The sequence below is a fragment of the Carya illinoinensis genome, chromosome 11 (genome assembly GCF_018687715.1).
Source record: "Carya illinoinensis cultivar Pawnee chromosome 11, C.illinoinensisPawnee_v1, whole genome shotgun sequence".
In the NCBI taxonomy this organism is placed as follows: Eukaryota; Viridiplantae; Streptophyta; class Magnoliopsida; order Fagales; family Juglandaceae; genus Carya; species Carya illinoinensis.
The window spans coordinates 44,875,588-44,890,632 of NC_056762.1; the positions used below are offsets into that span (position 1 = coordinate 44,875,588).

Genomic DNA, 15,045 nt, shown 5'->3' on the forward strand with positions numbered 1-15,045 from the left:
ATAAGCAAAAAGCTGCTTCAGGTATGGACACTCAACACACAAGTACAATAAGTACCAGAAATTAACACAGATAATTTAAATTTGAATGACAGATAAATATGCCCAAAACGTCTCAGTAAAAACGAAGGGTTCCACCATAATGCTCTCCAAAACATCATCGTAGTCCTCGTAGAAGAAGTATGCAGTTTGAAAGTCCACGATACTAATAGTAGTCACTGTACAGAAAATTCATATGAAAAAAAAAAAATTAGTGGCCATAAAATTCAGTGCTTTATATATTGAGATTTGAGATCCTCAAGGTAAATTCATAAATTTCCCGCGCGGTGTAGAGCGACTCCTTCTAAATTCAGGCATTGACGTGTTGCAGCCTTCCTTTGGAAGGCGAATCATACCATTTGGAACCTTGCTGTCAAGTTTCTCAGCCAATAAAGGTTCCACTGGTCCCCTGCATGTAGTAGAAAATGCCATGTTTATTAACACTGACCTTGTGAAGTTACCAATCTCCATATAATTAGAGAAAGGGAAAATCATTTCTTTTTCTTTCCAAATACTTAATCACTCAATACTGAAGTCCCTCAGGGAAGTTATAAACCTTGGTTCAAGATTTTGGGAGATCCGCGAGAAGTTCTGCCGCAGCTTTTTCACCTTGAGAGCAGCATGCGTTGGTGAATGGCCATGCTCATTTTCTGGCTCAGAGAAGTCACTCTTTCTAGGTGCTTCCTCCGTCTTCTCACCAGCAAAGTCCACGTCAGAGAGCAATAGTGTCCCCACCTCAGACTTCTGAATCCTTGCTGGAAGTTGATTATGCTTGGCCTTGGCTTTACTTTCAATTTTGTTTTTCCTAATGCCACCTTGCCTTACATAAAGAGCTTGCTTAAACTGCTCTTCTTCGTGTTCTGGGTAAACTTTCTTCGCGCTGGCTCTCGGGAGGCTGTAAATTGCATCAGAAGTGTAATCATGCTTTGGTGGCTCTTGTGAACCAATATGTACCCTCGAATTGCTATCTATTGAAGGGATCATTGGCATGGCAGCAATAGATCTATTTACAGGAACTCTGGCTGGAAATGGTATTTTTGCAATTAGTTGGTTTTCAGTTGGGTCGGCTTTGACCCTGCTCTTTATGACAGACCCTCTATCAGTGGAGATCGATCTCCTGACAGGAGGAGATGGTGACGTTGGTTTTCCAAAGTTCCCCGATCTTTCTTCACTCATGAAAGGTATCTTTGGTGTGATCTCCTTGTCTGCGAAGGCAGAGGGAAATCTTGATCTCCTCTGTTTACCGGAGGAACAACTTCTGGCCTGAAAATCAAATTTCATCACGACAGATATTATCCAGTTCTATTCATTCTTAAGAACTCAAAAGCATCTGTTACAATGCATAATATCAGAAGCATTTCTTCTGTCTAGCCACGTCATCTCTCCCATTATATTATTGAATGAAAATTATAAAGTTAGTAATCTTTTAGTTTTCCTCAGACATATTCTGTTGGTTTTCTCAAATTATTGACTCTTGATGGTCGGGGTTATTTTGACACACTATTATAAAGAGCTCCCGAACCCTCTCTCTACCCAAGCAAAATTTGCGAAACAAATGAGTGGAAGAGAAGATCGAGGAGCAATGGGAACTTGGTGCTAACTCTTTTAAAGGTTCTATCTAGTGTATAAGTTATGTTAACTTGGTGAAATATGATATTTTTCATTTAATAAATTTAGCTATTCCTAAGAATTTGAACTAGCAAGTAACAAAAAAGCAGCCCTATTATTCAAATGAACAACTTCATAATTGCTATGGCTTACCTCAAAGCTTTTAGTATCATCAATGCGTCTCTGATAACTTTCAGGCTTTGGGCTGTTACTGATACCAAATTTTGGCATTTGAAAAGGTGAAACAGCTCTTGGTTTTTGGGATTCTGTCGTGCTTCTGGTATTCACAGCTTTCAATTGCTCCGGTTCAGTTTCCTTCCTCTCCAATGCCAGTTTAAGGTTCGATATCTACATAAAGAGAACGAATTTGAAAGTATTCATTTAAAAAGTCAAAAAGTAGAATTGCAGAGGAGAATGATGGAAAACAAACCTCCTCTTTAAGTTCTCGGATCTCGCCAGTTTCTTTGTTAGATCGAGCTGCCCCAAGTTCAATAGAGGCAACCCTCTCAGCAAATTTGAGAGTGCTTATTGTCTCCCCGAGAGCATTAAGTTCAGGATTTATATGTACAAACATCAATGTTTTTGCCTGCCCACCTATTTAAGATGGAAAACGATGAGAAAAAGAAACACACACACACACATACACATATATATTAAGAGGGCATTGTGATTAATATGTTACCTAAAGAATCCTGCAATACTTGAGTAAGCTTGCTATTCCTGTAAGGAATATGTGTACTCTTCTGTGCAAGAGCGGAGATGACATCTCCAAGTGCAGAAAGTGATCTGTTTATATGTTGGGCCTCTTTCAGTCTCTCACCAACTGCTTCAGATTTATCCACTCTCTCACTTCCAGCCAAATCAACTAGGTGAAGGCAACCCCTAAGAATAGAATTAGAAACTCTCTCCTTTCCAAGGACATGAACAGTTAAAACACTGCAACAGGATGACCAGACCGAAAAACCATTGGTGAAATAACCAGTAGTGATATGGAATAACACTGAAAAGAATAAAAAACTTTAAGAAAACAGTCCTTACCTATGTGACCGGCTGCTCCTTTCATTTAGAGCTGTAGCACCCACAGCACGATTCTTTTGGCCAATCCTCATCAAGTCAAGAACATCCTGAGTACATGTAACTGGAACCCAGCTTGCATCGGGTACATTAAGGCCATTTAATTGAGAGTTGTTTCGTATATCTAATGTTCATGTAGTTAAGGTACTAAAGTAACAACACAGTATCTAATTCTATCAAATCCTTAACATCAAGTATATATTGTAAAGGATATCTTCTGTTTGAGCCATCACTGACTAATAGATCTCTCACTTTTTCATTGTATATTTCAATCATCTGTACTCCAACTTCATATTTTACGATGTCAGCCCTTGCTTTCGATAGTTGAAACAAGTCACGAAGAGCTCGATAGTTTACACCCCATGTCTCTTCAGATGTCAAATCCGGGCCGCTCTATACATAGGATTTACAAACGTTGTTACTATGGAAATATAAATAAATGCCAGGATAAAAATTACTTACTGATGTATTCTTCCATCTATTTCTATCAAATTCATATTATGGATGGGTCATCATTGATGGCTAGAGGAGGTTTCAAGTTCATGAAAGAGAGATTGTTTTCCCATGTGCAACAAGAGTTAAAATGTACCACAATGAACACCTAATCCAAGAAGGATCCCATTATTATTCCAGGGAATCTCCGCTAGCCTAGAAATGATTGAATAGGTTGAGTAAATGACTGGATCTCCAGGACCATATCAAACCGTGTCCAAGTTGGTTACATGATGCACTATGATATTGAATGAGCCTTTGTACCCAGAGCGGTAGGAACTAATCTGAAACTCCTGATAAAGAATATGTATGGCATACTATTTGTATTTGAATTATGAAATCTACTTATTGCAAGCACAATATGTGTGGTATGTTACCATTGTATAGGTCTTCCCAGAGCCAGTCTGCCCGTATGCAAAGATGCAACCATTATAACCATCTAAAACAGACCTGATCAATGGTTGAGTATCAGCATATATTTGCTCTGCAAACAATGATCATAATCAGCCTTCATTAGTAAAATTAAAAGTAAATAAACTATGCAACCGGTCCAATATCAAAGAAAGATTAAACCAACAACATATTACACAATGTATATCATAAACTCCATACCTTGAGTGACATTTGTTCCATATACTTTGTTGAATGAAAATACCCTTCTTGCATCTTTTCCCCGCTTAAGGGGATTGAAAATCATGATATTTCCATTTTCTCCTATGTAGTCTACAGTAGACTGCCCGTTTGGTTGCCCAGGTAAGAAGGGCCTCACTCTACAATAAACCCTAATAGCTCCTGTAAGAGACCATTTTTATTATTAAATCTCATTTCTTATAAACACATATATGATCAATTTGAAGACTACAAAAGCTTCCGATGGACACCTTTGAGGTCTTGGACTTGATTGTAAAGTACGCGGTTTTCCTCTAAAATCTTGTGATAGGAAGAGGAGGTCACTTCAAGGCCCTTAATATGATTCTCTGAGGAATCCAAAAAATGCAAACTTTACCCAAATTTGTATAGATAAATATGAAATACCTTTCAATTCAGTCACAGTAATAGATCGAGTCTCTAGGTTCTCTCACCAAGCCTATTAAGTTCTTGCTGCCAGTCTGAGTGGGCCCGGTTCACCTCCGACTTTGTATTTTCGAAAGATGATTTCAGCTCCTAAAACATCCGAGACATTTTGGCTTTAATAAAAAAACTGCTCACATAATATTGAAATATCACATAAGGACTACTAAGTTTGGTGGCCGAATATTCATACAAGTTGTTTCTGTTGAATGTCAAGCAGTTCTGCATGGGCAGCAGAAAGCTTGATATCACGCCGAGATTCATTAAGTTTCCCCCCGCAGACACAGAACTTGGAGATGTCACTTGACGCCAAATTAGATCTTTGATTAAGGTACTGTGAAATGGCTGCTATAAACTCATACTTCGATAAGGAACCAGTATCGCCTTTCAATATTTTCTTCAAAAACAATCCAAGCTGTAGAAAATAGTGTAAAATAGATTATATAATGCTTGGGATCGTGAGGAAAATTGTAGGAACAGTACTAATGATGGGAAATCAATTGTATGGAAGTACCTCTACATACTGACAACGCTCACAATGACACTCAAAAGTCTTACCTGAGTGCCTTGGGAAACAAGCAGTGCTGAGAAATCTTTGACTACTTTACTGAGCAAAGTATCAATGATCTACAAATTTCACCCATGTAATAAATTCAGATTCCCCATAAAACAAAGAATAGAAACTAAATGAAAAAGAAAATGGAACTCTATAATCATAATCACAACCTCATGGGAATGCATTATGAGAAAACTAGCACATATTTATATGCAGAGGGGCCAACATAAAGATTTTTTTGCTGTTAGAAAATGATATTTGTATATGCCATATGCATAAAAGTTATAGCATTTCATCTTGTTTCTCCTTTAAGCGTTTGTCTCCAAGTACAGGAAACTAATGAATGGAGTATCTCTTGAGAGAACCAAATAATGACCGGAAAGAGTCTTACCTACCATTGCATTCAAAGGCAAGTCTTCAATCCCATTACTCTCTTTAAGGTACGCCTGTAGAAGTCCAAGTCCAAAACGATCAAAGAGGAGAGCCAGAGCATTAGCAGTTCTGGATTCTTCAATTGAAACCTCGCTAGAAAGATGTAGGAATTCTAACAGCTGTTCATATTGTGAGGAGTCGGATTCATCCACTGATTCATCAGCACTTTCACTGCTAAGTATGGAGGATGGAGACCCCTTTGGGAAAGATATGATCTTCACAGTACCTCCGTACCTCCAAACCCCAATTCCACCACTTAGCTTCCACTCATGGTATCCTTTCAGGCATAGAATGCAGTCCACAACTTTATTTGATGAGCCCCCCTGTACATACAAGTTACTCTGAATTCAATACTAGCAAAGTTTACTCTCTCAAAATCAAATTCCAAGTTGATGCAAATTTGCTCGTAATGATGTAAGGCGTATTGAAATGCCAAGTTTTTGTACTTCATATCGTAAAAGGTTGGAACATGAATGTTATAGCAAATGCAGGACTCCAACACCTTTTCCAGATCGGACGCTTCAAATGTCAAGAGCTTCATTTCTTTGACAGCCTCCAGGAAATTCCTCATGTTCTCAAAATACTGAATTGCAGACTGCGCTGCTCCCTCTGCGGACTGAACCGCGAGTATTGGATTTTCCACCACCTATATGAATTTCAAAGAAGTAAAAAAACCCATCTCAAAATCAGAAGACACCTTCAAGTTTAATATAGAACCAAGCGTATAATTTAAAATAAGTACCGAAAAGAACTTTATAAAAATGGTTGGAGCACGTATTAAGCTTAAATAAGAGTTACGTGCATAGGGAAAATGTCAAGCACTTTCTCTTGTCATGCAACATACTGAAATTCATCTAGGTATATATATAGACACGGGAATGAAATAGATAGAAAGACAAGAAGATAAAGAAAAAGAAATGAAACATCCATGTTTTTTGTTCTGAGCCAAAAAATGAAACATCTTAAATTCATAAGGATTGGTCCAGCTCTGACTAGTATTATATGCAGAAAATTGTGTAGCATTGTGTTGCTTGCCATGAAACATGGATTTGAAGCACAATAATTGAACCTTGAGAACAGCGCCAGGATTCACTTTGTTGAGGACGTTGCAGAGAATGAGGCCATTGCGAAGTGCAAGGCAGAACTCTTCCTCGGAGGCTTCTTTGGGCAGCGTTGCTGATGCGCCATGGTCCATCTGACGCAGCCATTCTGCGGCTTGGTACCTTCTTGAAGCTGAAACGCGCGCGCGCGCACATACACTTAGCTTGCTCTCAAGCACATATATAAAGGACATTTTCATCCCAGAAAAAAGGAAATAAAGGAGAAATGAAATGACAGGATGAAGAATAAAAGATGAAATCAATGCATGCATCAATAAGCAGTAACAGAACATATTGAACGTTGTGAATCTCAAAATTCTTTAGCGGTGGTGATTACTATATATCCAAGTGTACATTGGACTGAAAATCGTGAACTTAAACAGATTAATTAATTAGGACTAGGACACTTGAAAGACTTCTTAAACATTGTATCATGAGTTAATTAGACACTCACTCAGAAGCTTAATTTGGGCTTAAAGATCAGTTTCATGCATGATAGTTCAGAATTCATTTCAAATAAATAAGCAAAATCAAATGGGTAGTGAGTTAGCTAATCCTCGATCCACTACTCATGTCTGCAACACTTCGAAATAATTAAGTTACATTGATCATATATGAATTTCGAGTCAGATATAATTGAATAATGCGGGCCATGGGTAGCAGTGTAGACTACTGTACGTCGAACCACCTCCATCCGTAAACTACGTACGTACACTCCTAATCATACATATGTACTATAAGATCAGTAGACTATCTAATTTTTTCTTAATTGGGACGTTGGACACATGATCGATCGATCCATTCCGGCTGGCCAAAACATATATAATTAATGCATTAATTAATAGTGTTGCAAAAAATTAAGTTTGTCTCTGTAACTCATCAATATATATATATATGATCTAATAAATTAATTATATGGACTCACCTCACCTTATAATAGCTAGCCATATAGGCTTGGGGAGGTGTGTTCTATTCTAATTCGGACTTAGAATATTTTGGGTAGTGTTTCACGTACGGGATGTCTAGTATGCAGGGTTAGATGTTTTCTTGTTTACATTCAGCGTACTGGATTTTTCCTATTGATATATATAATATTTTTACTTATATAAAAAAATAATAGTTAGCTAGATAGGCTTATATTTATCATCTACCTATAACAAATTGAAACCCTACATGGCATTAGATACAATGTTTTATTCAGTACTGGACGGACCAAAATTCTGGTGCCAGCAAATCCACGTACGTGCTCAAGGATTGTTGTACGAATAAATACTACTACTTGACCACCTTAATTCTTAATTCGTCTCCTGCCCTACTTATATACATATAAAAGTGGGGAGCTTATAATTTAATTGGACCCACATTTTCTAGCTAAGCTTAATATTTTTACAACCAATTGTGGGCCGGGGCACCAGCCGGTACCTTTTTTATTTTTAAAACTACCCAGCTTAATTAATTGGATGATCACCCGCATTTTGCGCAAGATTATATATGATGAGTCGCATAATCTTTAATTTTACCTTTTTTACGTTATAATTGCGTGACCATCCAACGCATATATTGGTAGGGGCAGTACTTTGATGTTTGAACCCGTTCAAAAAATTCTCAGAAAAAGAAGGATATATATGTAAATTAATTAATTTATAAAGAAATGTGCCAATGAATTAATATATCTCGCACTACTAGCTGGTACTGGAAGAGTCTTATACCCATGAAGAACATTATATATTAATCCTTCTTTTGTTCATTTTTATGTATTAAACCGTGAAGTGGCTAGCTATATAGAAATTAAGATTCTTGTATATATATATGCATCGAGTCCGGAACTATGAATATATATATATATATATAAATAGTACTAGTTAGCTAGCTAGTTGGCATGCAGTAGAAATTTAATTATAAGATGAGTACGTACGTACCTGCTTCTCCAGCTTTCCTTTGAGCTAATTCATGGTCGTCGATAATCTCCTCGGTGTAGGACGCTTCATTATTGTTAGCGATCAAAGCCTTTAATCCTCTTAAGTTCTTGCATGGAGTGTTTAGAATTGAATTATGGTCGCTTTCTTGTGGCATCTCGATCTGATCCCTAACTTGTAACTTCGGTAGATACTATATATATACTGTTTGGCGGTGTGGATTGTATTATTCTTATACAATGTAATATTAATACTGTTCACTACAAAACAAACTCAGAATTAGAAAATATTATTATAGGTTCAGTCAAATTCACAGTATATACCATCCGAAGCAGAGAATATCTCAGCTAAAAGCTAATTGGTAAGAAAACTAGTACCATTCAGAAGGCCAGTCAATACAATGTACTTCAAATTCAAGCTCAGATACAATTGAATTGAGATGGAGGGAAAAAATAAACTGAGAGAGAGAGAGGGAGAGAGAGAGAGAGAGAGGCAAATGGTGGATATATATGAACAACAAACTACTTCAAAACAAGAACAGCTGGTAGCGATCGAGTTGATGGGAAAAAAAAAAATGTTCTTGCAAACATGAACAGATCAAGAAACAAGAGTACTGGGAAATTCAAGAAAGAAATCAGTGGGATTGAAAATAGTGAGGCCATAATGTATATATATAAAAATAATATAAAATGTTTACGTGAAGTACTGAGTTTTGGTGTTTCTTACCTGTGAAGGAAGCTGGGTCTTTTGTTGATCCGGTTCTTGAATAAACCCAGAAAAGTGAACAAGAAATTAAAGTGAGTTGCAGAGCTTGAGCTTACAGCAGAAGTAGCCAGCTAGATCGCATGATCTGCGGCCCCAAGAAATGGAAGGTGAAGATAACAAGGTTCTCGTGTGTAATGAATTATGAGCATTCAAATTCACAAGAGGCTCTTAATAAATGCTCCAATGTGAGTGGAATCGAAGAGAGAGAGATAAGAGAGACAATATAATACGGAGCGAGAGAGTAACATAGAAATTAATGATCCTCGAAATTGAAACGTTGTCGTCAAATATGGCATGGGCTTCCCCGACCGAAACCATAATAAAACGTTGCAAAACAAGGCCATGCCATAGATGCAACTACTGTGGATTAAACGAGTCACAAGGGTCTTATTTGCCCCCTAGCTATATTGGATGGACTGAGGTCAACTATCCAAGTGACAAATCAGGAGATGACAAGTGTGGTCTCCTGTGGGACCCTTGGATCGTTGGACTGGACGGCAGCATCTGGCCGGCCAAAATGATATCGTACCATTAGCATAAGGGACTTTGGTGCTTTATAAAGCTAATTTAGACTATTTAACGTTTGTATGGCCCTTTTTATGCAAAATTCTGTTTACCAAATTAATAGTATGACTATATTGGCCGTATCCGCCTCTACATATGCTGGCATGCATGCTGCATTTTCATGTATCTGTGATCTCGTGATATTGAACCTGGATCATCTTCCGATATATATATATATATATCATTCCTAGTCAATTAATGATTTAAATTACCATGCATAAATTAAAACCTTTCTAGCTACTACATTCGATCGATACTAAAATCTGTAAACTCTACGATCGATCGATTCAAATCTATTAGATATTAACATGATATATCCTTTCCTCCTATATATATATATATGTGAGTAAAAAGACACAAGACGTTCCCCTGTTTTTCTCCCTAGTCTCATGTGTCGACCTAGTGCTTGGTGAAGAAAGAAAAGGCCGGTAGGTGAGAAATTAAAAGCCGTACCATGCTTTCACTCTTTTGTTTTAATTTCCCCCGCCCGTCACTTTTTTCAACTTTTTGTTGGCTTGGCAGATAGATCACTCCGAGTACATACAGTACCCATGATTTCCTTCGGCCACGAATTAAGCACTAGTGTTTTCACCACCAATTTGACCCGGCCGAATTAGTTTGAGTTAATGTCAATCATTCAGAGCGAGTTTGATGCTTTTCAGCTTTTGATAGTGGTGTCAGGTGTGGCCGGGTCAAATCCTTGAATATGCCTACATAGAATAAAGGCAAAAAACGAAAGTATACGTTCTCCCTCTTTTGAAATGAACAAGAGCGAAAGTCCAATGAAATCCAATTTCGAACGTTGGATCCCCAACATTTAAATCATTGCAGAGGTTAGCTTTTTCTTGGCTTTTTTTTTTTAACGTGCATTATGTACCCCATTAAATGGACCACTTAATAGAAGCTTCTGTCTTTCTCTTTCTCCATCAAATTATAGTCTCTAATTGCTTTATTTTGCTTTTGCTTGGATTAGTTAAAAGCGTGTTAATCGGAGGAGACAGCGTCCATTACAAGCATGGTATGCGGTCCAATGTGTTACAGTTTGATATAGAAATTAATACGACCTGGTCAAAGGCCGCATAATTCCTTTTTCTCTTTGTGACGTTGAACATTATAAGTTTTTGTATGATTTTTCGCGTGCGATTTTGATCTTATGATGGAGTATTTGTATCTTTTATATTTGCAAGATAAAAGAGGCAGTACTCATGCGTTGTAGATTTAGTTGATCATGCTCTTTTTGTGAAATGATAATGTCATGTGTATATAAAATATAAATGGGTACGTCCGACTTAATTATAAGGAAACTGAAATTATTGGATATAATTAATTAAACACTACCGATCGATCTTAAGATCAGTAGTGATGTGTGAGCCATATATATATACTTTGTTGACAGAAAGATTATATGTTGAGCATGAGAGGACATGATTAATTAGTTGGGGGCCGGCCCCAGCAGTATCATTCGCGCATGCTATGCTACCTCCGATCCTTAGGACGTACCTGAGTATATATATACTTCATGATATATATATGTGTGTCTGTGTGTGTGGCCTTGGTTATATATATTCTAAACAAATAATCAAATACAGTTGAGTTTATATATTGAATAAAGATATATAATATAATTGATTATTGAAAGAACATCATGCATGTACGTACGTGTATGTTAAATCTTTCGGTTTTGGAACATGTAAGTTCATTATATTTTCTTTTTTCGTTTTTTTATTGGATCATATATATGTACAATTTATTATGGGCGCGACCCATATATATATATATATATATATATATATATATATATTCTGGAGTGTCAGGACTAAGATCATCACTTGGAAACTAGTTGATATTGCACGGTGCATATATGCGATAAGCCCAATTATGCAACCATGTCAATGAACAAAAGATTTCATTTTTACGTGGCTAAGAATATCGATGGATCCAAAGCATGGTCATGGTGCGTGAATGCATGCATAGCCCACGTACTTCATGAGATTATATATCCATATATATGTAGTGTGTGTACTGCTATATATATGGTGGTGTGTGTGTATATATATATATATATATACTAGTAAATGGGCAATGTGCAAGCCACATATGCCTTGTGAATATAGGACCTGGATCGGTAGTTAGCCAGAAAAGCATTATAGATGACCTATTTGAAAAGTATTATTATAATAGTATTTTTTGTACAGAAATATTTGAAGTTTAATATTTTTTAGAGAAATTTTATATCATGATATAAAGAAATAATCAACTATTTCAAATAAAGTGACTGATATAAATACATGCAATTCACAGATAAAAAAAAAAAAAAAGTATATGAAACAAGTTTTTCGTATGCAAATATCAAAGAGCAATATATAAAACATATATCTAAACTATATTGAAAAGTATCACAAGAATTCTTTAAGGGTAATTTCTGAATTATAATAGTATGTAAATCATAAAAGTTTGTTAAAGTTAAGAAAACATTATTTTTACAGTATGAGAAAATATTTACATCTGTAAGTCATGTCGTTATTTTGGTTACGGGATGCATAGATATCACGTTAAATTTTGTATGTTGTACTTATTTTTTGGATTGAGAGAGACTCAATCTATCTCATTTTATCACTATAATTTTTATAAATTTTAACACAAAATATAATACAAAATTTAAATTTTCAAATCTTAAAATAATAATAATATTAAAAATTAATATTATAATAATATTTTAATAAATTTTCAACTTTCATCGCAACTGATCTCATTTAAACTCACTATCTATATCAATGACAAGATACTTAAACAAAAATATAAATTTACAAATTGATATAATTTCATAAAATCCATTAATTCTATTTTATAAGTTTGCATAATTGACTAAATTATTTTATTTATTTAAATTAATAAAAGTCACACGACTACTTTAGTACTGTATGTCGTCGTGATGAATTTTTTGTTATTTATTACTCGGTATAAATATGAGTCTCAAGGCCATTTATTCATTGGGTTGAGGCTTTTGAGAGAGGTAATGGAAATCTGAAAAATATATGCAGGGACAAAATATGAATAAATGTTGTAACATAAAATATTGTTTATTCACGGATTGGCACTTTTATATATAAGAAGATATATTCATGAGCGAGCTAGCGGGAGCACAGATTATTGAATTCTCACGTGTAGATCATAATTAAGAACCATTTGATCAGCCTCATTATAAACAACCACTCCTGCTGCTGGCCAGCCGGTATATTACCCGCAATGACATGAGTACTTACTGGCAGTGGATCAGCAATCATCGTTTCCGGCCAGATGCATATACATATTACACACACACACACACACACATATATATATATATATATATATATAATATACAGCCTAGCTAAATGCAAAAACTGAACAGAAGGAACTACTACGTACGATTCTAATTGAACAAAGTGATGGATGTAAACCCACTTGATTAATTATTATATATAACTACAACGCGGGTCTTTAATATTGCGGGCTGGCCTCATCAGGAATTACGACTATATATAATATGCTGCAAAACAAATATATATATATATAAATTATTTGTACAAGTCTCAAATAAATAAGTCACGTCTAATCTTTTGTAAAAAAGTTAACTTCATTTTAAAAAAATATAATTAATAATTATTTTTTTATTAGTGAGACCCTTTTTTTTCCAAAAAAAAACTTGCATGGAATTTATCCATTAATTGAAATTTTTATCTAACATTACACGTGTGTGTACACATATGTATAGTGAGGTAGGTTTGGGGGAGGATCTAGTCTAGATCAAGAAATGTTTGGGCTTTTCTCGGATCTTATACGTATGATGATCATTTTGGTCACCCTTCAATGATATGGGTCTATATTTATATACATATATAGGTCCAGCTAGCTGATCAGCATGCATAAGTATTTGCATGTATTTGTGTCCGCACTTGAGTCCAAGCTCATTGGATCGTAAGATGATATTTGTTTGGGCCTGGACACATTTAGGAATGGAGAAGCAGTGCTTCAAACTATATTACCACAAATATTTTTTTTGGCCATTATATATCATTGTATCATTATTTCCCGACGTGAAATTAATTAATTAATTTTTATTTATTTATCAATTATTTAATATCACATCATAATATATGGTTAAAAGTATATGAGTGTAAGAGTGTGTGATTAAACATACTTACAGATAAATTATTTTTTTAATTTTTTTAACATTAGAGAATATAGTAATTTGATTAAAAAATATTTGGCAAGTAACAAGCAATGAACCTACAGATGGTCATGTGCCCCTCATCTCATCACAATGAACACCAACAAGAATAGCAGTAGTGAGAAACCCTCGTCCTCCACCTGAATTACAAACAGAGGCCTTTTGATAATAACAACACCAATGAAGATGAGAAGCACCAGCTAAACGAAGACCGTGATTGTGTGTGGATTTTTTATTTATTTCAATTCTCTATTTTTTGGATTTTTATTCTTTATTTTTTTTTTTTTTTTTTTTGATTGGATGTAAATCTGGTTGTTGGGTATTATGTTCGTCGAAAATGAGTTTTTTTGTTGGATTTTTCAATTGGTTGGATGTGAAATTTCTTATTCTTTCTTTTAGGTGTGGTTTAGCTTTTTATATAGATCCCCGTTCTTTTCTCTCAATGGGATCTAAATTTGAAAGACAGCATGAGATTTTTTTTTTTTTTCCATCTTGTTATTCTTTGATTCAAAACTCTACCAATTCGTGAAAATCTTTGGAAATGTGGGATTTTTTTTCGTATATTTTGGGGTGTTATAAAAGATTTGGAATAGGGTTTAAATTGATTAAAGGATTTATCTGTTAATCTAAATCTAAGTTGAAGAAGAGGTTCAACACACGATGAGGAGAACTATGTCGTAACGTTGAGGTTGGCTTTGTTGAGGCGTGCTTGAAGCCTGGAGGCTTGCTGTTTTTGCGGTGAAAATACGTACGCTAAAGAACCAAACAGGAAGAAAATGAAAAAATGAGGAATAAAATTGAAAGAAATAGTGGACAAAATACTGTTCATCCATCTATCCATACTTATTTGAATCGAGCTATATTTTATAGTTGCTTCTTGTTGAAGCGGGAAAGATAGCCGTACCAAATTCCAATCAAAGGCCCCATCGTGTTGTGATGATGATGCATCTGGTGGATCTCACTGACAATGTCGTGGCATCGTGGCCCACCCACTGACCAATCATGTGCTTTTTTATTCTCATTTCCTCATCCTTATGCTTTTCACGTGGCCCCCGCCCCCCTGCCCCGCCCGACAATAGAAGGCATCGCACCTGCATGCCATCCCAACTTGACGTAATATGACCTTATCTTAACCCCCTCTCTCTCTCGTTTGATTTTTCTTTGAGCAGTCACAACGGTGGCTATTACATTACATTAATTAGCGGTTTCGTTCTAGAGATG

At 35.6% G+C, this 15,045-nt stretch overlaps 1 protein-coding gene across 2 annotated transcripts; it reads right to left on the reverse strand.

Annotated features, from left to right (window-relative positions):
* Positions 1–46: 46 nt before the first annotated feature.
* LOC122282062 (kinesin-like protein KIN-14F) lies at positions 47–9,395 on the reverse strand. Of its 2 annotated transcripts, none has more exons than XM_043093990.1 (18): positions 9,012–9,395; positions 8,289–8,538; positions 6,339–6,502; positions 5,772–5,915; positions 5,233–5,592; positions 4,840–4,908; positions 4,475–4,696; positions 4,293–4,374; positions 4,092–4,187; positions 3,823–4,002; positions 3,588–3,694; positions 2,933–3,111; positions 2,683–2,847; positions 2,327–2,580; positions 2,075–2,238; positions 1,798–1,992; positions 593–1,299; positions 47–445 (listed from the first exon to the last, which is right to left on the reverse strand). In XM_043093990.1, exons 2-18 carry the CDS (start codon positions 8,440–8,442, stop codon positions 295–297), a joined length of 3,393 nt encoding a protein of 1,130 aa, XP_042949924.1. In that variant the 5' UTR covers positions 8,443–8,538; positions 9,012–9,395; the 3' UTR covers positions 47–294. The 2 variants fall into 2 exon arrangements, with proteins under 2 accessions (XP_042949924.1, XP_042949923.1); XM_043093989.1 differs by having other exon boundaries at positions 8,289–8,545.
* Positions 9,396–15,045: the final 5,650 nt, after the last annotated feature.

Coding starts and splice junctions, on each gene's coding strand:
- LOC122282062 (XM_043093990.1), bottom strand. CDS start 8,442: ATGCCACAAGAAAGCGACCATAATTCAATTCTAAACACTCCATGCAAG. Junction 4,909..5,232: donor ACTTGCCTTTGAATGCAATG/GTAGGTAAGACT, acceptor TGAAATTTGTAG/ATCATTGATACTTTGCTCAG. Junction 1,993..2,074: donor TCCGAGAACTTAAAGAGGAG/GTTTGTTTTCCA, acceptor CTCTTTATGTAG/ATATCGAACCTTAAACTGGC.